The sequence below is a fragment of the Gigantopelta aegis genome, chromosome 2 (genome assembly GCF_016097555.1).
Source record: "Gigantopelta aegis isolate Gae_Host chromosome 2, Gae_host_genome, whole genome shotgun sequence".
NCBI classification, from domain to species: domain Eukaryota; kingdom Metazoa; phylum Mollusca; class Gastropoda; order Neomphalida; family Peltospiridae; genus Gigantopelta; species Gigantopelta aegis.
In genome coordinates this window covers 23837028-23864084 of record NC_054700.1, presented here as the reverse complement: position 1 = coordinate 23864084, position 27057 = coordinate 23837028, and the positions used below count along the sequence as shown (strand labels likewise).

The 27057-nt window shown below is 36.9% G+C and overlaps 1 protein-coding gene across 4 annotated transcripts in view; it reads right to left on the bottom strand.

The window, feature by feature from the left end:
• Nucleotides 1-4892: 4892 nt before the first annotated feature.
• The window catches only part of LOC121382881 (GRAM domain-containing protein 2B-like), a 147198-nt gene continuing 125033 nt past the window's right edge, over nucleotides 4893-27057 (bottom strand). For all 4 annotated transcript variants that reach the window (XM_041512558.1, XM_041512567.1, XM_041512575.1 and 1 more), the window contains 3 exons: nucleotides 15693-15797; nucleotides 6224-6329; nucleotides 4893-5393 (listed from right to left, as the gene is read on the bottom strand). In XM_041512558.1, coding sequence (XP_041368492.1) covers nucleotides 5322-5393; nucleotides 6224-6329; nucleotides 15693-15797 — 283 coding nt within the window. In that variant the 3' untranslated portion in view covers nucleotides 4893-5321. The remainder of the gene's footprint in view (nucleotides 5394-6223; nucleotides 6330-15692; nucleotides 15798-27057) is intronic.

The window sequence follows — 27057 nt, the reverse complement described above, 5'->3', positions numbered from 1 at the left end:
AGGCAACGACTTGGATCGTGACGTCATTGATGGACAAGCAAGTGGGCGGAGCCATTTTCTCCCTGGCGAATTATGTAAACTTTGGATTGGAAGTGCCTGTGGTAGCAGTTACCCAGTTAGCGTTCAGCTTTAAAATATGTTCGAAAATTGCGTGTGTGCAGCAGTACAATGAAGGTGTGGTGAATGCTAATTGGAGATTGAAGGAACTGATAGGGCAAGAAATCTCCCACAATATTACGGTCACTGGCTCAGTTACTTCAGTTTACCTGTTCCTGTGCATATAATTGTGCTCTGCTTAATGCTATGTATCTGACAGCCTTTCATGCATCGTTAAGGGTGGGGGAACTGACAGTTCAGACATGAAGTCCACAAAATGGGTCACTCTATAAAGATTGCGCAATTTTTTCCTTTTACACCTAAGCAATTTTAAATTCCACCGAAGGAAGTCAACAGTCACATTGATGGTAGCCTAACAATGAGATAGTTCTCTATGCCCCATTACAGCAATGCAGTCCTATCTCCAATTAAGAGGGACAGATTCGGGTATGCTTTTTTCATTCCCAGGGGAGTTTGATTCTAAATTGTACAAAAGACACAGTTTTCGCATCGGGGCTGCAACATTTGCAGCCATGCAAGTTTTCTCTGATCAACAAGTCTAATGGAAGTCTAATGCTTTTAAAAAGTACATCAGGATCCCTGTTTTACAAGGGTTATGAGGCATAAAAATGGTGAATTTCGTGAGTTACGTATTGTGTGTGTGTGTGTATGTGTGTGTGTGTGTGTTTGTGTGTGAAACCTGGGGTTTTACCTCTGATTCACATGGCCACTTAATTTCAAAACGATCACATTTTGGTCATTGTGAACCCTTAGAAAACTGGTTAGTATTTAATTAGAAATATCAGGTAACTGGGCATCTATCTGTAATATGTTGTGGCAATGTTCATATCAAGTGTGAAACATGGGACTTTGTCTCCGATTCACCAAGAAATGAATTTTTTAAAATGTGACATGGGTTTTGCCAATTTTGGAGCCATATAAAAGATCTAGTGTTTGAGTAAACTGCAAGTCAAGCAGGTCAAGTGCCTTGCCTCTATCAATAATGCAGTACATTTATACTGTTGATGTCATGTGGCCCTGTTTCTTTCTCTAATACATGTATACATTTATGTAGTTAATATATTCATGGATTTATACTGTTGATGTGTTATTAAATAGGTGATGTGTGTGGTTTAGTTCGGTGGTGGAACCATTATTGGCATGGGTGATGGCCTGGCCATTAAGACCAAAACCACATATGAATGGATGGTTTTTAATTTTCTGTGTTGTGGCAATGTTCATATAGAGTGAAACTTGGAGCTTTGCCTCTGATTCACTAAGCAACTTAGTTTGTGAATCTGACATACATTGCTATTTTGGGAGCCTATAAAATTTTAGTATTTGATTTCGGTCATGTGGCCCTGCTTCTTTTGCTAATAATACATGTATACATTTAGGTTCTTGATATATTGATAAATATGCGATTGTCAGATGCTTACTTTTTTTTACAGGCAGACCTGTCAATGTTTAGTTAAGAGAAAGCAGGAGGTGTGTGTTGAAAAAGCAGGAGATTTTTTTAAATTCAGACAATTTAACCCAAAATTGCAAGATTTAAAAAAAAATTATGACAATAAGTTATATGAATACTATATAATGTCATATATACTTCTTAACCTTAGATCTTGGCATTAAATTTTTTTTTTTAAATTTAAGTTTAAATATTATTATGATTTAATACATATTTAAAAAAAAAAAAAAATATTTTATCCAAAAATGTTAAGAACATGAACAAGAAATAAAAATTTTAATTAGTACATTTACGGTATTACACTTACAGCCTTACAGGTTGCGTTACATTATCATTTGTGGTTAGTGTACCTAAGTACCAAAGACAAATTTATATAAATCTTATAAATTAATATTCAGTTTTTACTATGAGGAACGGTGGCGCGGTACTTATTTAAAATCATTATAATGATGCAATAAACATTGTATTTTCATTAATTATAAGTAAAACCTCATTACAGACATCGTGTGAAATATACCGGAATTATACCCATTTCCATGAGTAACTTTATGTCAATGTCAAACACAATTTTATTTAATTGTACAAAAATTATTTTTTGAAGTGTACCCTTATAACCAACATTTTACTGCACAAACATACAAAATTAACTGACACAAGTATGTTTATACCGCTAATTGGTCTTTTTGTTGTCTTGCTGTGACATGTGATTTTAACATGCATCGTGTGCATCGCTGTCAACTCGGAGTCTGGCAGTTCAGATTCGTCATAGTTGGATTATGTAACCCAGTAGGAAGACATTTTACAATTCAGAGGTGTTATTAGAACTAAATTGGATTTATTTTTATTTTTTATATGGCAACACTGAATGTCAATACACAGCCTGTTGAATTAGTGTCAAAACGCTTCGTAGCCATTACGATGACAATAAACATTATAATAACACGTCATTTTATAAACTCCATGTGCTTTTTTAACAATATAAATAGGCTATCCCACAATTCTCACTTCGGCAAAGGTTAAACAGTCGGGACAATTCGGCCCGTTACATTCTCAGAAACCGAAAGTAGTTGACATTTTCCGAATGAGAAAAAAAAAGGCAGAGTTACTTCCCTTATGTTATTTTGACAAAAGAGGATCGATTTTATTTTATGCTTACAAAAAATGTCATTTAACAGGAGAAATTGTCTCCCGCACAGAGGAAAGGCGATTTGATCAAATACCGGGAGACTCCCGCAGAATCCGGGAGGGTTGACAGGTCTGTTTACAGGATCATTACCGGCACTGGTGATGGCCTAACCATTATCTACGACAAAAACCTATATATATAAATTGTATTGTTTGCCTTCAATATCTTGCTAGAATTCCACATGGCCTGGTAGCAGGTCTATATATAATTTTAATGTATGAAGTCAACTCGGGTGGGCGAATGCTTGCAGATTGCGAGCCGCATGAGGACAAATAGCTATAGCTCTGCAAACCACATGTTGTGCTCAATATGCAAGCATTAGTGGCGGTATTTCATTGCCCACCTTTCTTGGGAATTTTGTGAAATTTATTATTTCTTCAATGTTCTATGTCAATATAATGTCGTTGTAAAAAATAAACGGCCATTTTTCAATTCAGTACTCGTCATGTTTTTATTTATTAATAAGAGTTAAATTCCCAGCGAAACTAGCTCACTTTATTGTAGACATGACAGTTGTCCTGCTACAAATAACCACTTTCATTAAAAGTGAATTTGTTGCAGGTAAGTGGAATTAATTAATTTTCATTCGGTTTTTACTTTTCAAAATTTAAATACTTTTCGGTAGTTATAAATTCCTGGTTTTATATACAGGCACCTGTTTATGTCTAGACCAATCAAACTGAAGTAAGCTGCTCCACTGCAGAAGAAAACTTTGTCGGCAGAATTCTGTTGGTAGAAAATTTAATACCCATTCACCTACCTTTAATAAAATACATACTTTCTAAGTAGCTTCATTGATTTGTATATTTTTTATTAGATGGAACTATGCATGCCATGGTTATGTCATATACATGTACATGTTTTTCATCAGATTGAACTATATTTGCCTTACACATTTTATTATGTTCGGCAGTATTTCATTGCCCACCTTTCTTGGGAATTTTGTGAAATTTATTATTTCTTCAATGTTCTTATGTCAATATAATGTAGTTTTTTAAAAATAAACAGCCATTTTTTAATTCAGTACACATCATGTACAAATATGTTTTCATATGAAGTTTATATTTACATGCCAAATTAAATGACTTTTGGAATAATCCCTGTGGTAATTGAAAATTTCATTATTAGCATGAGTTAAAACTACAAGTGTCTGCAATACATTTTGAGCTGTATTTGTTTACAACCCCAGCCAAAAATCATAGAAGCTGGGACCGAGTCTGATTAGTCCGGCGCTGTCAAAATATATAACATGTTCTATAATATCGTATTCTGCCACATCCGCTGTTCACGCCAGCAAAGACACAGTGTGTTTTGTCACATTGGTCATTCGATTCAGTTTCAGCGCGTTTCTTTTTTAAATGGTAGTACCATACTCGCCAGACTCTAAAATCGATGGTCGTCCAACGGACTACTTTTGTAAAATTCTTAGTCGCCCTTAGCCAATAAAGGCTGCCACGGGCAACTGCTAATTTTCAACCCTGCTGCACCCCTTTCACCAAATACTCCCAACTATGACCTTCCTTTATACCACACACCCAGGAAATTTAGCATAATATATGAGATGAATAAATCTACTTTATTTAGAAAGGAATTATCTTGAGTTTGTAGCCATGAAAATACACAGTAAATTAATCTACTCCTATGTAACACATCTGGATAATAATAAAACCCATAAAAAGACTGAAATGAATATGTGTAAAGCATTATTAGATTGATAAATATGTTTGGGAATCCCTTGGATTCTGTTATTTCATATTGTATTTGGTAACTGTAAATATATATTATATATTACATACAACATTATGGTAGGCAAAAATGGTTTCATTATATAATCAGGCCTCTGAGAATTTAAAGGGACATTCCTGAGTTTGCTGCAGATGTTTCCGACTAATAAAATATTTCTACAATTAAACTTACATATTAAATATATTTTCTTGTTTAGAATATCAATGTCTGTATATTGAATGTGTTTCTGGTCGTCTTAATATTTGTAAGAAGCCCAAACTGGATTTTGTCTTCAAATAATTTCATATGTACGAAAAAACTATATTTTAGGAAATAACATGAATTTAACCTAGTACAAATATTAGAACGATCAGAAACATGTTTAATATACAGCCACTAATATTTTATGCAGAAAAATTTATTTGATATGTAATTACAATCGTTAAAAAGTCTCTGTTAGTCGATAAAATCTTTAAAATTGCAGCAAACTCAGGAATGTTCCTTTAAAGTTTGTGCATAAATTTATTTGACACATAAATTTGTTATGTATAAATTTGATTTACACTAACGGATTTTAATTTGGACAATCTGTTACAATCATGTATACAAATTTAATGTGCCAAAAAAAGAGAGAGGATTATGTACAACTAAGACTTTCATGAGTACCGGACAAATAAATGTATTATTTTTGCAATTTTCTGAAGTATGAAACTAACTTTCCATTATTTTTGAAAATTTCGGAAGCCTAATTATCTAACTTTCCATTATTTGGTAAAATTTCAAGCATTTTTAATGTATGGCTGGTTTGAATGCGTGGAATACAAATTAAACTCTTCCCATCTCGACCTACGGACAATCCACCTCACTGCATGTCTTTAAACCAGAGTTGCTGTACAGAGACTGTAATGATGACTGAATCTGAAACAATAAACAATTTTATTTGTTTAACCTTTCATGTAATATAATTGTCTGGCCATTTAGTAGTAAAATAAACACAAAAATAACCAATATTTATAAAAATATAACCAACACCAATGTATAGTTCTTTGGTCTAAAACATGTATATTTATTATTAACAAGTTTCTCCAAAATGTATATTCATATACTCTTTACCTTTTGTTAATCAATGAAAATTCTTTGTATTCTTGTCTTACTATAAGAAATAAAAAGAGGAAGTTATAAATTTTTGTATATACACAGTGCTCAAACTTAATGACAGCACCAATGGCACTTGCAATAGTTGTGATATGAAAAAAAAAGTAGTTTGTTTTTTGTTTAACAACACCACTAGAGCTCATTGATTAATTAATCATCGACTGTTGGATGTCAAATATTTGGTAATTCTGACTCATAGTTATCAGAGGAAACATGCTACATTTTTTCATTAGCAGCAAGGGATCTTTTATATGCACTTTCCCACAGACAGGCCTTACAATTGTGGTGCACGCTTGGAACAAGAAAATGTCCAATCAGTTGAATGGATCCACTGAGGTGATTCGATCCTGCAATGCAAGCACCTCACGTAAGTGCTCAACAGACTGAGCTAAATCCCACCCCCTCGTGATATGAATTGTAATCCAATTTCTTTGTAAGCCAGCATGATCAAAGAGAACCGTCCATTGACAACAGCTTGGGCCAAAACACATTGATTAGCAGCCCATGAATCTACTGTAGACAGTCAGCTGTATGTCATGTTTGTCATGGAGTGTAGATCCTACTTACTCTAGGTAAACATGAACACTTTTTACCTGTTCTAGAAGCTGAATGTTGGACTTGAGGACAGAATGAAGATGATTCACCACTGAGGCATGTGTACCAGCTTCTTGAGCATAGATCATTCCCTTCACGTAGTCACTGTCAACAAACACAGCTCATTATAGCATATCATATCATCCCCTTCACATAGTCACTGTCGACAAACACAGCACATTATAGCATAACATATCATCCCCTTCACATAGTCACTGTCGACAAACACAGCACATTATAGCATAACATATCATCCCCTTCACATAGTCACTGTCGACAAACACAGCACATTATAGCACAACATATCCCCTTCACATAGTCACTGTCGACAAACACAGCACATTATAGCACAACATATCATCCCCTTCACATAGTCACTGTCGACAAACACAGCACATTATAGCACAACATATCATCCCCTTGACATAGACACTGTCGACAAACACAGCACATTATAGCACAACATATCATCCCCTTCACATAGACACTGTCAACAAACACAGCACATTATAACACAACATATCATCCCCTTCACATAAACACTGTCAACAAACACAACACATTATAGCATAACATATCATTCTGTTCAGTCACTGTCAACAAGCACAGCACATTATAACATATCATATCATTCCCTTCACATAGTCACTGCCAACAAACACAGAACATTACAGCACAACATATCATTCCCTTCACATAGTCACTGTCAACAAGCACATTATAACATAACATATCATTCCCTTCACATAGTCACTGTCAACAAACACAGCACATTATAGCACAACATATCATTCCCTTCACATAGTCACTGTCAACAAGCACATTATAACATAACATATCATTCCCTTCACATAGTCACTGTCAACAAACACAGTACATTATAACCTTCACATAGTCACTGTCAACAAATACAGCACATTATAACCTTCACACAGTCACTATCAACAAATACATTATATATTCACTGTCAACAAACAGTACCTCATTATATAGTCACTGTCAACAAATACAGCACATCATTACATAGTCACTGTCAATAAAGACCACACATCATTACATAGTCACTGTCAATAAAGACCGCACATCATTACATAGTCACTGTCAGTAAACACAGTTCATCATTATATAGTCACTGTCAATAAAGACCGCACATCATTACATAGTCACTGTCAATAAAGACCGCACATCATTACATAGTCACTGTCAGTAAACACAGTTCATCATTATATAGTCACTGTCAATAAAGACCGCACATCATTACATAGTCACTGTCAGTAAACACAGTTCATCATTATATAGTCACGGTCAGTAAACACAGCACATCATTACATAGTCCGTCAGTAAACACAGCTCATCATTACAGTCATTGTCAACAAACACAGTTCATCATGACACAGTCCAGGGCTAGCCATATCCAAAAAATTTCAGTTGCCCACCGGGCAAGTAACTTTCAAATTTCACTTGCCCACAAAAAAATTAACTTGTCCCAAAACGTAAGCAGTTTAAACGAAAATTTTATTTCAATGAAAACAATTAGAACTCTGTAAATTCGGTGAATGCCGTCTGCGCTGCATGTTGGCTTCAGGCAGCTCCACACCTCTCTAGTCGGAAGGGACGTAGAAAAGTACTGACATAACGTGCCCCGTGCACTACACAACTCTCCAACAACCAAATCTCCCATCCTCTCTTCCTCTTCATCATCTTCCTCGTTGTCTTCGAAAGGAACTGACTGAAGATCTGAGTCCTTGATCCTTACACCTTCAGCCGTCAGCCGAGTGTGAGGAAGGATTCTCGGTTTGATTTGTAGCTGGTGTGTGTGTGTGTGGGGGGGGGCATAACGGACGCATGTACTACAGATTTTTTGTTGAAATTGTTTTTTTGTTTTTTTTAAAGTATACGCCTACCCCTCTATTTTGCATGATGAATTTTACTTGTAGAAGACATTGCATTTCATGACATTTCATTTTCAAAATGTTCAGGGGGAGTATGCCCTCTGTTTTCCTCAGAAATTCTGGCGTTTGGCGCTCTCGATGTGAGTCCGACACACAGATTCAGTTGGAGACTGCTTAGATCCTGTTTCAAATTTTCCGTCTAAATGCACGCCTACTAACTTTCCTTTAACATTTAGTCAATTAAATGTTAATTACATGTACATTTAACACATCAATTTAAGTGGTAAACAAATGCGAAAATTTGCAGATGGACAACCTAATTTTGTAATACAAAAGGCTACATTAGCAAAAAACCGACCGTGTGGTGGCAATTCCCTGACCTCGTTTTACATCACATGTGTGTTGCATGAGCTTACATAAAGTGAAAACTAACTTTACAAAGAGTCTACTTATCCATTTTAGTAAGTGCTAGATCGTAACATTGTAAACAGTTTTTTGGTTTAAACAATATTTATTTGCAGATCAAATTTGGGATTGGCCAACAGGCAAGTGTCTATATTAAGGCCTCTCCCTATATTTAACAAATATACATGTGATACATCAAGATGGCTAGAACAATATTACAATAAAGATAACACGGATAGTTGGGGGAATAGAAGAGAGGAAGGTGTAGAAGAAACAAAGAATAAATAGCAAACAGTTAGAATGGTTAAATGGTTAATTGATCTCGAAACGCTTACTATTAATAAGAAAATTCCAAACAGACTTAAATATAGAGATATTATCTTGGACACTTAAATCTGAATCTCCAAATAGTAAAGTATGACACTTGAGATAATAATAGTTCGGTAAATGGGTATTGCGAGCTGCAGTGTATGTTGGACAAAAACATAACAAATGTTCTGCATCTTCAACTGGATGGCCACAAATGCAAGAAGGGGCATCTGTCACATGTCGTACAAATTTTTGACCATTCAAATCACTGGTACCCAAACGGAGTCGGCTATGTAGAATCTGTTGCCATCTACATGTATCACCTTCGTAGAAATAGGATGGAACAGTAGGGTCGTGTTTGTTCATTTGTATTTTAAACAATTTTAGTGAAGAAGAATTTCTAATATCAGGCAACAGATTGTTCCATAATTATACTGCAGAAGGAAAGAAGGAGTTCGAAAACAATTTCGTTTGACAAAAATATGTTTGTAGGTTCTCTTAGTTGTAAGGTTAAGAAAGTTGGTAACATGTTATTTGAAAGTTTATACATCATACAGAGTTTGCGACGTTTCCTCCTTTCTAGTAAAGGTATGAAACCAGTTTCTTTATATAACAATTGGCGAGATGTTCCTCTAACAGCACCACAGATTGTACGGAGAACAACTGATTGGAGATTTTCAAGGGTGTTGGCCTGATAGATAGTACAGTTGTCCCAGATTATGTCTGCATAGTCAAATATGGGAAGAATAAATGATCTGTATATTTTTTCTAATGCCTTTCTAGATAATCTAAATTTGAATGAATGAAGACAATTTATCATTTTACTGGCCTTATCCACAATAATTTTTATATGACAGTCCCATTCTCCAGATTTTTGAAACGTTAAACCCAAATGTTTATAAACCTCAACCTCAGATATCTGAACATTGTCTAAGAATAACCTAGGATTATCAGTGTTTACATTTTTACGACTGAAAGTCATTGTTCCAATTTTATTAGGACTAATAACTGGTTATGCAATACTACACGCTATTCCCGATGGAATAGATAACTTTCAAACCATGCTAATAATTTTCCTTTTATACAAACATTATCCAATTTGTGAATTAAACCCTTGTGCCAAACTCTATCAAATGCTTTACTTATATCACAAAATATTGCTCTAACTTCCTTTCCTTCATCCATAGACTGACAAATAAAGTGATACAAATCCAGAAGCTGGTTTACGGTTGAATCACCGGAATAAACCCAGATTGAAATTTTGTTATAATGTTGTTAGTTCTGAAGAAGATAAAAATGTGTTTAAAAATGCATTTTTCAAAAAGTTTAGAAATATTACTTGTTAATGAAATTGGTCACTGAATTACTAGCTAGAACCATGATTTTTTAAATACGTGTTAACAAGCTTCCACCAGTATTTTGATCCAGTATCATCAGAGTTATTAATTTTGTCATCAAGTGTATTAAAATAATCGGACTTAGATTTACGTACTTCCTTAATTACAAGATTTCTAAGTTTACCCAAGCTACTGGTGTGTTGAGAGTTTTAGCTTTATGGTGTAGCTTATGCCTTTGCCTGATTAATCTTCGAATGGTTCCATTCATAAAGGGTTTGTCATTTGGTCGTACTGTAACAGTTTTGTAGGAAATAAACGTCTTAGCTGCATTCAGTTGAATGCTCGTTAAATTTGAAGTTATTGTATAAATCAACTCCGAATCAAAAATATTATCCCAGTCAAAGTCCAAAATAAATGTTTTTAGACCACAAATATCGGCAGATGGGTAATCCCAAAAAGTCCTCAGGAACGCTTTTTTTTTTTTTTTTGTAATTTGGAACCAATATAAAGTGCAACTGGGGAATGGTCGCTACAGAAAGGGGTTAGAACTTCAACATATAGGTTCTTTAATTAGTTGATACAACTGGAAGTGGGCACACAAATGGTCGATTTTATGATGGTTGCATTCGAAAATATTTGAATTAAAATCTCCGACCATAACAACCTTGTTTATTCGATCATCCATGCCACAACTAATGATTCTTCAATTAGATTCCATGTATCCATAGGACTAGATGGTGCACGATAAAAGTTACCAATTAAAATTTTACAATTATTATGATTTAGTTACATCCATAGAGCTTCCAGACCATGGATAGCCATATCATCCCTATGTTTTGATATGATATTTTTTTTAATATAAATTGCTACACCGCCCCAAGTATTGCAAGTCCTGTCCTTACGGTATGGTTCTTTAAATCCTTTAATTCTAATTTCTTCATTCAAAATATTTTGGTTTAAGTGGGTTTCTGTAACAGCAATCACGTCAAAATCACCCAATTCCATTTCAATAAGGTTCACTTTTGATACAAGACCATTTACATTCAGATGGACAACAGATAAACTAGCCGACACAGTAAGGGAAGGACCAGGATTTAGATGGACATCCCTGGACAAAAATACATGTATCAGCAAGAAAACCAATAGTACACCTCATTGCCCCAGAAATCTATAGTTTAGAAAAAGGTACAAACACAAAAAGTTTACCACATCCAGTACTGTAGTACAGTCCTACTCTTGCCCGATAAATCGCTAAGTCAGTCGACATCGAACACCAAAATATAAAACAATTTATTTGTGGACAAAGTAGGAGGCACACAGAAACAAAATGGGGTAAATAAATATACAGTACAAAATACAACGAAATTAAACATATCAAAGATTTTGTTTGTTATCCTATATCCAGCAGGTAAGCGACACCCATTTTTTACCAACACATTTAAATTTGGAATGTTATTAAAGGCAACAATGAACATGATTTTTAATTTTAACCATTCAAGTATAGGAAAGACAGTAAAGTAGTAGATAGGGCAGGAAAGACAAACAATGAACAAAAGTAGAAAAGCTAAATGTGTAAACAAGGTCATGGAGAGGTACGGTTTGTAGCATTTGGTTATAATCATAACTGAATATTAACAACAAAGCAGAATGCATACAGGCAGGGCTTCTAGATTATGGTAGCCCCACTCCCATGGCTAGTAATATTCAATGTTGGGCTAGTAAATATCTACTATTGCCATGCCCAACGGCTAGTGAATTTTTTGTGTCAAATGTTGTAGTTAAGTCTATTTTGTAAATATAAATATCCTGAACACACACCAACCCCCAAGGTTAGTATTTTTAAGCTCTATCTCCCTCTTTAGGTGACATACCTGATTATTACTATTATTTAGTAAAATTGTTTTAACTTAAAAGTAAAATAGGGCCAGTGGATTTTTAATCGTGGCTAGTAAATTCACCAGTTTACTATAACAAGTTCAGGTATATAGGGGGATACACTTTGAAAACACTAAATTCAGACACAAAAAAACCAAACAGAAAAAACCCCCAAAACCCCAAACAAAAAACAAAACAACCAAAAAACAAAAAACAAACAACCAAAACAAAACAAAACAAACAACTAATGGTGCACCAGGTCAATATGCCATTAGGAGATATACCAAAACAGTATAACCTTTTAAAAATAATAGGGGGTGGGGTACTTCAGCACTGGTAGTGCACACTTACTTATAAAAAACAAAACAAAAAACCCCAAACTAAAACAGTAGAGCTTTTGATAGTTTGCAATGTACCACAGTTTCCCTGGTTAGACAGTTATTTCGCCAGACACTTTTAATTTCAGAAACTTTGTAAAGTCATTAAGAGCCCGGACTTGTTTGGGCTTTCCGTTCTCTTTTCCTTTTACGAATACCTTCCCATCACTGGTCCAAACTTGAAACAGGTTTCCGTCATGTCGTAATTTTAGACTTTCTAACAACATACAGGTGGTGTTTGTCATTTTGTCTTATCCTCATTCACGTACACCTTCTTTCCATTGGGTGTGAGGTAGTTTTTCAAGGCTGACCATGCTTGGTAGAACCGATGACATGCTTGGTACGTTGTAAAACGAACGATGATGGCTCGACCGCGATCCGATGATGGGGGTCCCAATCGATGAGATCTATCTATTTCCCATTTGTCAAATTCAATTTTTATGGTGTTTTTTGCGAACTCAAGGACAAGTTCATCAGTGTTTTCAGTTGCACTTTCCTTAATGCCAGAAAGATGCAGGCTGTACCTATGGGTGTACTGCTCAAGGTCATCGATACGAACCTTCAAGTTTTAATTTTCGGCGATTAATTCGGAATGTGCAGAAGATAGCTTTTCAAAATCTTCCTTTAGTGGCTTATACATTTCCTCCAGTGAAGTACAAATATCAGGCATCAATATATTTCTTAGTTCTTTGGCAATACATATAATATCAGCTTTAGACAAAGTGGATGTTTCTATGGCCCTCTCTTCGAGACAAGTCTAGATTGGTAGTCTGGATCCGACATAGTTAATGCCTTACAACATTTTTCTTCCGATAAAACTTGTGTGGGACTAATATCTTTACGTTTTAATGGTCGATCAGGCGTGTCTTTTTCAGCGATAAAATAAACAAGATGATGAACTTTCACTATAAATTTGAACTGAATAGCATGTGTTCATACAACAGGTGCACGTGATATCACAAATAGATATTGTCAAAAGTTATTAATTAAATTTCAGATTTTGCTAACGTTTTTGTGTAACATAACTCACAAATAGTAAATACTGCAGATGTTCATAACGTATTGCATGTCACAAACCAGTTCCAGAAAGTCAGTCAACAGACATTTCGCATCTTTTATGACGAGTCTGAAAAACTGTGTCATGCCAAGACCGCTATCTTGAAAAAACTGTTTTTTCTCAATCTTTCAACGTTTTTGCCAATTTACTTCATGGACCCTGACATATATACCATTATTTACGAATAAAGACCTAATTTTTTAAATGCCTTCAAAAAGGAGGGGTGCTTATTCAAAGACGTGGGCCTACTTCCGGCCAAATACGGTACTTGATATAATAATCATGGCTTTGAAATAATGGGTGATACTTGCTGCAGACTATGGAATTAAAAAATAATAATAATTGCAGTTTGTGTTTGGAAATTCAAGCAAATTTTTACTTGTCTGGGGCGAGCGGACGAGTACTTTTGGCCAGCCCTGTAGTCAATGTCAGTAAACACAGCTCATCATTACATAGTCACTGTCAATAAACACAGTTCATCATTGCATAGTCACTGTCAGTAAACAGTACATCATTACATAGTCACTGTCAACAAACAGTCCATCATTAGATAGTCACTGTCAGTAAACAGTACATCATTACATAGTCACTGTCAGTAAACAGTACATCATTACATAGTCACTGTCAACAAACAGTACATCATTACATAGTCACTGTCAGTAAACAGTACATCATTACATAGTCACTGTCAACAAACAGTACATCATTACATAGTCACTGTCAGTAAACAGTCCATCATTAGATAGTCACTGTCAGTAAACAGTACATCATTACATAGTCACTGTCAGTAAACAGTACATCATTACATAGTCACTGTCAACAAACAGTACATCATTACATAGTCACTGTCAGTAAACTGTCCATCATTAGATAGTCACTGTCAGTAAACAGTACATCATTACATAGTCACTGTCAGTAAACAGTACATCATTACATAGTCACTGTCAACAAACAGTACATCATTACATAGTCACTGTCAGTAAACAGTACATCATTACATAGTCACTGTCAGTAAATAGTACATCATTACATAGTCACTGTCAACAAACACAGTTCATCATTACATAGTCACTGTCAGTAAACAGTACATCATTACATAGTAACTGTCAACAAACACAGTTCATCATTACATATTCACTGTCAGTAACAGCACATCATTACATAGTCACTGTCAACAAACAGTTATTCATTACATAGTCACTGTCAGTAAATAGTACATCATTACATAGTCACTGTCAACAAACACAGTTCATCATTACATAGTCACTGTCAGTAAACAGTACATCATTACATAGTAACTGTCAACAAACACAGTTCATCATTACATATTCACTGTCAGTAACAGCACATCATTACATAGTCACTGTCAACAAACAGTTATTCATTACATAGTCACTGTCAGTAAATAGTACATCATTACATAGTCACTGTCAACAAACACAGTTCATCATTACATAGTCACTGTCAGTAAACAGTACATCATTACATAGTAACTGTCAACAAACACAGTTCATCATTACATATTCACTGTCAGTAACAGCACATCATTACATAGTCACTGTCAACAAACAGTTATTCATTACATAGTCACTGTCAACAAACAAAGCACATCATTATATAGTCACTTCCATAAACACAGTACATAATTACACAGGCACTGTCAACAGACACATCATTACATAGTCACTGTCAGTAAACAGCGCATCATTACATGGTGACTGTCAGTACACAGCACATCATTACATAGTCACTGTCAGTACACAGCACATATTGCATAGTCACTGTCAGTACACAGCACATCATTACAGTCACTGTCAGTACATAGCACATCATTGCATAGTCACTGTCAGTACACAACACATCATTACATAGTCACTGTCAGTACACAGCACATCACTGTATAGTCACTGTCAGTACACAACACATCATTACATTATGTAGTCACTGTCAGTACATAGCACATTACAGTCAATGTCAGTACACAGCACATCATTACATAGTCAAATGTCAGTACACAGCACATTACACAGTCACTGTTAAAACTAGGTTAACTCCCTATCATTAATAGTAAATACCTCAAAGCATGCTGCACTTAATTTTAGTTAAGAGCACCTAGAATTTACTGTAACTAGCTCATGGCTAAGCGATGGTAATTAAAAACTATTTACATTTAGTCACAGGAGTAATATATGTCACTGTACACTGGGAACACTCACTTGTAACTCGATCCATGTGACCACACAGATTTCAATTCAAGCTTGGCTTGTATCAACAATATCTTGTAGGTCATGCATATAGCGGAAATCAGCAGAAAAAACACTCTGAAAACAAAAACAAAATACAATTCTATTAACAACACATGCTGAATCTATAGTGCGTTCATACAGGTGAGTGCTCGCAAACAGTATGACTGGTTTCCATCATATTCTATTCCTTTTAAACTACGGCTTTTTGGTGTCTATCACTGATAATTGTGACATTTGATAAAGAGAGCATAAGAAGAAATCTGTCAACAACATACAAGCTCAGGGCTCAAACTTAACAGCGGCAACGACAGCAATTGCCGTCAGTGACATATAAACTGCTGTCGGTTGTGCCGCCGGATAAAAATTACTGCCGTCGGTAAAGCAAAACACTAACAGCAAAATGTATAAACGTGTATGAACATTATCTGCCAGTATTTAACATGGGTGTTTGGGTCCTTGTTGGAGTTAATGGTTGTTTAGTTAGTATAACGCGATGGAACTATATTTAGTCATGCACGTACCCTGTGTTGTTGTATAATATACGTTCTCACTGCATTTTGCCTCCTTGCTTTCGTGTTATGCTGCCCCTATTCACGTTTGGCAGCCCCATTTGTTTTTCTGCGCCCCTCTTTATTTTATGGCATCCTGTTATAATTTATAGCACCCAGCTCCGCTATTTCAAAATGCACACTTTTTTCACGCTGAAAAACATACAGTACACGAACCAACCAAAGTGGCAATATCGGCAATCGGCTCGGCGGTTTCGTCAGTCTTGGGAAAAAAAAATGTTTCCAAAAATTTGCCAATCAGCGGATCGGCAATTTTGTAAAACTTTTATTTTAACAAGAATTACGTTTGCACTTCATCCAACGCGTAGAACTGTTCATTATTATTTATATTGACTATGTTTACATGCACATTGTTATTAACAGCTTCAAGTCTAAAAGTGAAACACCAATTTTTAAAAATAAATAAATTGTAAAACTCACATGCAAGTTGCGTCAGCTGTGGAAGAATTCATTATATATGATGGGGATCAGTTTGATCAGTTTGACTTTTCGATGTGCCGCCGATTTAAAAAACAAAACAAAAATGGGGAGGGGATTGGGTGGTTTGAGGGATGGATGTTTAAAACCAAATTGGCTATCAGACTATTTTGTTCCACACCAGTAACAACTTGCTGCGATTCTGCAAATTCGCACCGGTCACTTTGATGCAAATCTGTGACCTCTTTATCTGTCGGTTGTTGTCAACTGCCGATATGTTATAAATTTAATTTAAAAAAACAAAACAAAACCAAAAAAAAAAAAAACCCCACCGTTTATGCCGCAGCGTTGAAATATTTTTTAAAAGCAGAATTATTAAATTATTATCCTAAAACTTATGATATTGATTTATTCCGATTGGCATCTTAAATCATTCACTCTATACCAGGGGTGGGGAAAAGCCATTTTTTACCGGTCTGGGACCGATTCTCGATCTTTGAGACGGAAATTATTTTTGAAAAATGCGCGTTTGCCGGTCCCACTTTTGTCATTCTTGTCAGTCCATTTCTATTATTGGAACAAATTCCTATCGGTCAAGTGGACCGGCCAGCCCAGACATCGGTATCTCGTGCATGATTTAAGATAATAAATAAATAGTGGTCAATATGGCTGGTGTTTTAGACATTTGTGATTTTAAAGTCTGCCTAAGTACATCGCCAGTCACTGAAGTTGGACCTACAGTAGTGTCAATCGACTGCCACTAGGCTAGACATTTATCAAAGTCGCTGAGCCGGTCAAGAGATTAAACAGACATTAACGATAGCATCATTCTTGGTTTAGAAAGCCATCAAGGTATTACACTCTGATTAAAACAAAGGACCCAGAATTTGCAACTGGTTACAGTCAACACCTGTCAACACCTGTGTACGGAGCTCTGTCGGGTCGAGTGTCCTAGTCTGAAGCAAGAGGCTTTTGTGCAATACAAACTGCTTAAAATAGCATAAAATATAATGAAATAATCTATAAATGTATTTATTGTTGACTGTTCAATGTAGTGTATCCAATAATTATAAAGGATTTTAAAATTAACAAAAGGTTTCCACCTTTTTTTTTAACAAGTGGGAGTAAGCAGAACAGCTACATGTACTGTTATCTCAAGAGCCAGTAGAGGTCAAATTTCATCCAATCGGTGATTACGTTATTACTCTCTTTGTCTAAACATGTGGTAGCTTAGGCTGTCAAACGCTTCCAACGGAGCCATCTTTTATTAATTTTCAGGACACAGTACTGAATACTCATACTTTTTATACATATATGGGAATTAAAATTCATAACTTTTATTCCTTTTTTATATTATTTATTCTATTATGTAAAATATATACAATTTGTGGGGGTTTTCACTGATCATTATTGTGTGATTAAAAAAAATGTCTTCTTGTTTTCATGTTTATCGTTTCGCATTCATGATTCAAGATAAAACTATACAAATATTACTATGATTTAAAAAAAAAAGCCCACACTATTTGGCAAATATCACTATTTATTTATTTTATTTTTTTATTCGTTTCTTCCTTCCCCCCCGGTATTGACGACATCAAGTGGGACTGATTGACAATTTTATTTTTCTCCACCCCTGCTCTATACTGAGTATAATAAATTTTAAAACCAAACACATGATTTAACTGACCGGCAACCCTTGTAGATAGGTGGAAAAGGAATGGAAAAGGAAAACTATTAGTAGTAATAAAGGAAAAGGAGCGTTACTGCATGTGTCTGGGGGAGGGGGGTTAGGGTATTGCGGTTTTGAGAGAAAAGAAGTGAAATTGACAAATAAATGTGCATGTGGCTTGCCTACGTGACGTTTGTCACAAGCGGCTAACAAAAACTTCATTTTATTTGTATTATTATTACATGTATTATTATTCAGGGTGTTTTTTAAAATTCGTTTCTTTTTTTCTTTTTCTGTTTTTGCCAATGCAGGTGTGTATGAAATAATGTTAGCAAGGGGGGGGGGGTCTAGACTGGCGAGCTACGTTTATGGGGTGGGGGTGGGGGTTACAAACAATGTACACAGGAGCATGTGCAGAAAATTGAGTACGGGTGTCTAGACTGGTGAGAGATGTCTTTAGGGAATGTCGGTTCATGCTTCGGAAAAAAATATTTTTAAAAAGAAAATTCGGGAAAGGGGAGGAGGGTAGACCCTGAAGCACACCCCTATGCACACGTGCCTTCAATATCATTATTTTTGCGGCTGAATTTACTAACGGCCCAAACGATCGCCGGTCTGCAAGCTGCTTTGCTAATAGATGTCCAAAAGGAACTTGGGTACAGGTTTTATTTGAGGCTGTTTTTATTGTGGATATATTCCCTCTAGCCCCCATTTACATTTTCTTCACTATCTGTACCAATATCATTATACATGTATGTTTATCGCGAACTGCTTTGTTAATATAAAAATCGTTGGGAGTGATTTTCGACAGGAACTTTGGTACGCAGGCACGTGGTAACAATATCCGGGTGTGGGGGTTTGGAGCACAATCTGTAATGGAGGGGGCTCAGTCTCTAGTGGGGGAAGGGACACAAGGCAATTTTAAAAAAAGCTTTATTTATATATAGGACAACACAAATTAAACAAAAACAAAACAACAAAAACAAAAAAACAAAACAACAAAAACAAAAAAACAAAACAACAAAAACAAAAAAACCTGTACATATTCATCCACAAGTGGGAGGGGTGTGTGCTACACGTGCCTGGAAGAGGTTTTATATGGGGATGCTGTTGCTGCAAATATGTTAAAATTAGCTCCACTATTACATGTGGATCTAAAGACAGCCAGTTGGAGCTCATGTCCACCAATCAAAACCTTACTTGCAGAATCCTGCCAGTGATTAAATGGATTTATTTGCTAATTTTAATTAGATTGATGTTCTGTCTAACCCCATTTACCTTTTCACTAGCTGTACCAATATCATTCTGTTTCTGTTTACCGTCGATTTGACCAACGATGCCAACGATCGCCGGTTGTTTGTGTGCTGATTTGTCAATATGAGAGTTGGCGTGATTTCCAAAAGTAACTTCAGTAGAGGTTGTATCTGGGGCTGTTGTTATAGGCCCGGTATATTATCTCTAGCCCCCAATTACATGTTCTCTACTAGCTGTATCAATAACATTGTATACTTGTTTACCGCCGATTTGACCAACGATCGTTGTGTGCTGCCTTGTTAATATGTGAGCTGGCGTATTTTCAAAAAGCAACTTGGGTACAGGTTTTATCTGGGGCTGTTGTTGTTACTGGTGTATTCTCTCTATCAGTTTTGGCTTTGATTAGTATTTACAATATTGTGACGATTTTTTAAAAAACAACCAAAACAACAACAAAAAAACCCTGACATTTTTATTAAAATTTTGTCTCGCAGCTGTTCCTTTTTAAGCACATAAAATTCACAGTGCTGTGGGAGTGGAGAAACAACAGCAGTCTGAAGATTGGATTCATCCACGCTATATTTATTGTTTTATATTTTCACTTTCGAATACACAGACTCCAGACGTCTCGAATACACAGACTCTCAAAGGAAGCAAATCACCACACCGTTCCACGTGTCATATGGGATGGCCGGTAATTGCAAAAGGGGGGGGGGGGGGGGGGTAGGTGTCATTGGGCCGGCGATGGGGCACAGCTAGGCCAGTTGGTTCTATCACATAAAGAAAGTACTAGTATATCAGACCCGTACGCGGGCTTTTTAATGGGGGTGGGGGGTTGGAGGTGCGAATTCCTCATGCTAGGACAGACAATGGGTAAGACTCGATAAGAATAACGTTACCTAAATTTGATAGAAAAAATAAACCTGTGGGGATTTGGTAAAAAAAAGAATAATTAAAAAATAATTATAAAAAATCGACACCATATGCACACGGTATCAACCGAATGTAAATATATACATGAAAGATGACGCTACGGTACTACATATAGCAACTGAAATTTTAGATGTATACTCTGCTTTTATAAAGTATAGGCACAGATTTAGATTGCCCCTATCCCCTTAATAAAAAACAAACTCCACTTATATCCGCACCTGGATGTTATTTATTGTTGCGATCTACATGTATCAGCAGTGATGATAGTAAATTGTCCTATCTTCCTAGAAAAATCAATCAATCAATCAATAAAGTAAAAAATAAATGAGATGACGAAGATTGGTTTCATCCACACTTAATTTACTTTGTTTTTAATTTATGATATTTGGACTGTCTTTGGATTTCTTTCTCTTTTTCAAGTATTTAATACAGTAAGTTCAAAGCCAAATAATAAGAAGACAAAGAAGAAAGACCGTTATAGTAGTGTCTGATATATTTTATGTATTTGTAGAATAAAATAAAATTATCAAGATATATTAACCAAAAACGCATTTAATGGTTAAATAATTTAACCCCACCCCAATAATGAATAATGAAATTAAATATCCCAGAATGCACCCACAGACATCTTGAATTAACAACAACAAAAAAAGAGAGAAGAAAGTCTAGACATCATTTATGTGGCATGTAATCGGAGGGGACTTTTGTTTTTACCAAAGTAAGTTACAGGCTCTATTCCTACCCTCACCCTGAACAAAAAAAAAGACTCCACCCACTAATTATTTACCGTTATGCTACCCACAACTGATACTGCCCCCCCACCCCTATATATATATATGTGTGTGTGTGTGCTTCCCCCCCCCCTTTTGGCAGCTTCCTACGCCACTGCTGGGTTAGCCTAATATATTTTTAATTATGCTGTTCTAAGTCAAATTTTAATATATTTTTCAATTGTTCTTTGAAGTCATTTAATATTTGGTTTTAATAATTTCTCTTAACTAATGGTTACACAGTGATTAATTTTTGAACAACTGGCCCGATTTGCATGCTTGGCAACGGTCGATTCAGTCGATTGTCACATACAAATTACAATGAAGGTGGCATGCTGCAACAGTGTGACGTCATATCTCTATCTATCTATCTATCTCTCTCTCTCTCTCTCTTGCTACTCTCTTACACGTGCCAGTCCCATCTCCCACCCACCACAACCCTTTCCTGTCCTGGACGGAGGAGCCAGCTGAGGCCGGCACCTGTGCCCATGACAGGCGTGCGCTAAAACAGATTGCTCTGAATGTGCACATTAAATCCTATGACCTGACATAACTTGATTATGAAAGCACTCGGTTTAAAATTTCAGTCAGGTCAAGTCATATTTAAATTGCACATTCAGAACAATTTTGGTTCTTATTGACGAACAAAATTTGAGACCACTGTCTGCATTTTTATTTTTGGTGAACCCTCTAAATTTGTGCCCAACTTTTAATCTAGTGTACACTTGTTTGGCTGAATTAGACTAAATGTATTGCATATTTCAGTCCATCGCATTTCCCCTTCTCCTCCTATGTAACCATTAACACAGGCACCAAGCTTTAGCCAGCAGAACAATACTGTAGAATTACGTACTATACATGTACATGCACGCTCTTTGAACTGAATACACATCACGCAATATGGTTTTATGGCTCTTTGCTGTGTAGCTTTGTACTTGCTTTGGTGGTCTGTATGGAGAGATGGTAAGAACACATGTACATACACCTGGTTGCGATGCATTACACATGAACACCTGCATACATGTGCATGTGCAGATGCAGACTGACATAAAAACAAGTTTGTCAACTGGATTTCGAATACGGGGTTGTTTTTTTGGTTTGTTTGTTGTTGGGATTTTTTTTGGTTTGTTTGTTGTTTTTTTATCTGGTGCTTTGATATTGCAAAGATTGTGCGGTCACGAACAAGCTTCATTTTGCCAATCCAATCTTGGAATAGTGACAGTCCTCTTACTGCCGGTGTAGGAAGGATGAAGTTGTCTTGTGCCTTGCTCGGATGCATTCATTTAAGTCTAGAATCGTGGTCGATCCTCGCCAGTGGGATTATGTCTCGTTCCAGCTACTAAGGCATGGGTATGTACTATCATGGGGGGGCGGCATATTTATAAATAATAAAATTGATGTGGAGATATTTTATTTTAATTTTGGGGGGGGTGGGGTGGGGGAGGGATGTAGCCTATAACAATGACTCCGGAGTGTATTTGAAAGGGGTGAAGAGGGTGGGGGGCATGGTGTCGGTTCACTGGCCTGGGAGATGAAAATAAATGTATTTCACGGTCTGAACCTGCTTCCCTGAGCAACGTTTGAATTTCAGGTGTTAAAATGTCACATTTCCGGCCTTCTAAACAGAGTAACTGGAAAAGTGGGATAATGAGGACTATTATGTCGGTACCTTTTAGGATATTGACATTTATTCCATTGATAGTAATATAGCGTTAGATAAAAATGGAAATTACATGGAATTTTACCCAAAATATACCAGATTCTTCTTTGTAGTCTTTTATTATTTAGTTTTTGTATTTATTGTAACGTCTGAAAAGAAGAAGAAAATAAATCAAAATATTATAAACCAGTAAAAGATTTAGCGTGGATGAAATAAATCTTAAGAAGTTTTCCAAAAATAAAATTGTATGGATCAAATTAACAGGGGGACTATACCGGGTCCGCAACAGTAACAGCACTAGCACTAGATACAACCTATATCAAAGTTCCTTTTGGAAATCACGCCAATACACATTTACATATTAACAAAGCAGCTCGTAGACAAAACGACTCGTGATCGTTAGTAAAATCGGCGGTAAACATGCATGTATAATGGTATTGGTACAACTAGTGGAGAATACACATGCAAAATAAAACCTCCAGATAAAACCTGTAACCTAAGTTCCTTTTGCAAATAACGTAAACACATTTATGTAACTAAGCATATCTCAGACCGGCGATCGTTTGTAAAGTTGGCGGTATAAACACACACTAGTATGTGCATGTATGGCTACTGGTGAAAAAAAGGCATATTTCATTATGGGGTGTTATCCCAAAGCAAATTGAATGGATAAAATTAGCATATAAATATATTTGACATAAAAAAAAAAACCCACTAAAAAAACACCTAATAATAATGAAAAAAAACCCGGAATACTTTTCCCAAATCAAATTGTATGGATAAACATTGAAAAAAATGTATACACACAGTCCTTGTACCGAAGTTCTTTTTGGAAATCGCTCCTACACACATTTATTTAACAAAGTTCGTAAATGACATGTAACCTGCGATCGTTGTGATCGTTGGTCAAATCGGCGGTACACGTTTACAGATAATATTGGTATAGTTAGTGGATGAAAAGGTAAATGGGTGTTGGAGACAATACATCTGCAACAACAACAACTCCAGATAAAACCTGTAACCATGTTCCTTTTGGAAATCACGCCAACACACATTTATTTAACAAAGTTCATAAACGACATGTAACCCGTGATCGTTGGTCAAATCGGCAGTAAACGTTTACAGGTAATATTGGTATAGTTAGTGGATGAAAAGGTAGATGGGTGTTAGAGAGAATACATCTGCAACAACAACAACTCCAGATAAAACCTGTAACCATGTTCCGTTTGAAAATTACGCCAACACACATTTATTTAACAAAGTTCGTAAATGATATGTAACCCGCGATCGTTGTGATCGTTGGTCAAATCGGCGGTACACGGTTACAGGTAATATTGGTATAGTTAGTGGATGAAAAGGTAAATGGGTGTTAGAGACAATACATCTGCAACAACAACAACTCCAGATAAAACCTGTAACCATGTTCCTTTTGGAAATCACGCCAACACACATTTATTTAACAAAGTTCGTAAATGACATGTAACCCGCGATCGTTGTGATCGTTGGTCAAATCGGCGGTAGTAGTATAAGGGTCTGTACAGCGTCATGACCTACTTTCCGTGACCTTGACCTTGGTGTCTGGCCTTGGTGTTAGTTATAGTGGTGTGGTCTACTAGGGTGAACGCTCGCCCGTGTCCCTGACCGACTTAGGTTGGTACTGATGTCCTTGGACTGGCCCTGACCGATTTGTTTAGCATTGACTGACTTAGAAGGCAGTGACTGGTATACCTGGGCAGGTGTGCGACCTTAGTGTAAGTCATAGCCTTGACGTACTTGGTGTGTGACTCATCACCTAGCCTTGACCTATCTAGAGGGCAGTGAGTGGCATACCTGGTGCAGGTAAGCAACCGTGACTCATATTTTAGCCTTGGCATACTTGGGCCGGTACTGACGTCCTTAGGCTGGCCTTGGCCAGGTTCTGACGTCCTTGAACTGTCCCCCGACTACTGTCCTTAGCCTACGTATGACTGGCCTTGACCTATGTAGGCTCGTATTTGGATATAAAAAGGTGTGGTTTTTGTTAGTAGCGTCATTCGCTTGCCGAAAGTTCTGTGAACGAGATCTATTTTTTGCTTTGGAGTTTGAAGATATTCTGGTACGAAGAAAATGACATCGGAATATTCGAGCAGTGTTAGTAGCAGCAGCAGTAGTGACGAGGACGACGTCTTGGTCTGCAAAGTTCAGAAAGACATACAATCAATGTAAAAGAGTGACTACCAAACAAGATGAGAAGAAGAAGAGTATTCATTATACGGATCAAACGGATGCTACACGTGAAATTGGGGTTGGAACTGAAGATGGCAAACTCGTGGATGAACCCACAGATCAGACGGATGCTGCCTGTGAAACAGATGCTGCCTGTGAAGAAGACGTTACGTGTTCTGTCATCGTCTGGAAATGAGACATTTCTATGCCGGATGCTGACGTATGCTCGGTGGCCCATACAATTAACTTCAAAAACCAAAAGAACTTGCCAAGGCCGGTTTCTACTACACGGGAGACCCACGATGCCATCACCCTGTTACTGTTTGTGCGGACTTCGCGTCTACCGATGGAAGAAGACAGACGACCCAGTGAAGGAACATTACAGACTCTCTCCAAGATGTCCTTATGTGAACAACATGTTCAGACATTAAATGTTTTAGACACTTGTGTGCTATGTTTTCATGTTGTATGTTGTGAATAAAACCGTGAATAACAGGTTTTGCTTCCGTTATTTATGTCCTGCGTCCATGATTGTGTCTCTGGACGTGTCCCTATGGTATTACACTGGTAAAGGGTAAAGGGTAATATTTTGGTAACGAATGTTTTTTTGGGAGCTCGCGCACGATGAGATTTGTGCTTGGGAGGAGGGGCACTGTTCATATGTATCACCCACATTTCAAACATTCCTGTACCATATCTCTTTATGCTCATAAGGTATATAAGTAAAATAGTTTTGGAAAACTCGTCATTTGAGGTAGAACCTTCAGAGGAGCAAACATGTCAGACCAGTACAAGTTATATGTACCCGCGTGGATAAGTGGGACCTGTTTTTTCTATAAAACTGCAGGCACAAGGTAAACTTCAACCTCACTTCGAAATGTCAAACGTGGTGGGGAAAGTCAGATCATGTACAGTGTGGATCGATGTCTAGATCTCTACGATCCCACGTGGAAAAAAGAAAAAGAGGAACAGAACAGCCCCCAACACCCCAAGTCGTCATTGGTCTCCCCAACACAACAGGTGTGGTAGAGCAAGCCAAAGCCACCACAGCAGCAGCCACCACCACCACCCACACCACAGCCCCACCACAGCAGCAGCCACCCACCACCACCACCACAGCAGCAGCAGCATCCCTAAGATTGCTACATCCCTTCACTATGATCGTGTCGGGACCCACGTCGTGTGGAGACATTTTTGATATACAAAACTGTTGAGGGATGGTAAAATCCAGCCATCCCTCCCCAGCGCATCAACCTGGCTCTACAAACGATGGCACCCCCTCTACGACATCATGATGGGGCAACCGTTCGAGTGAAATTTGTTAAAGGCATACCTGAGAATTTGGAAAAAAGGATAGTTATTTGGATCCCAGAGTCAGAAATCTCATCGTGTTGGACGACCTGATGTGTATGGCTAATAAAGACCCAAGGATCACCTACCTGTTCACAGAAGGAAGTCATCACAGAAACTTGTCCGTCACATCGCTATCAACCAGAACCTGTATCCAGCAAGGACCCGACTAGACAGAGAAGAAACTGCCATTATCTAGCGCTGTTCAACAACCCCATCGACAGCAGCAAGTTCTGACTTTGGCACGGCAGATGTATATCCGGAAAACACTAGTCATTTCAGGGCATCTGTTTGAGAAAGCTACCCACAGGCCCTACGGAACATCTCTTGGTGGGACTTGAAACACCGACCACGCCGTCCGAACATTTGCGGTCTCGGCCTAATGGGTTTAGAGACGAGGCTGTCCGAATGGGTATAAAAAGCTACGAGCGTAACGGCGAATGTCTCAGAAGACGTGCAACCCACCGTCGAAAGCAAGAGCTCTACGTGCCAAATCATGCAAAGGGAC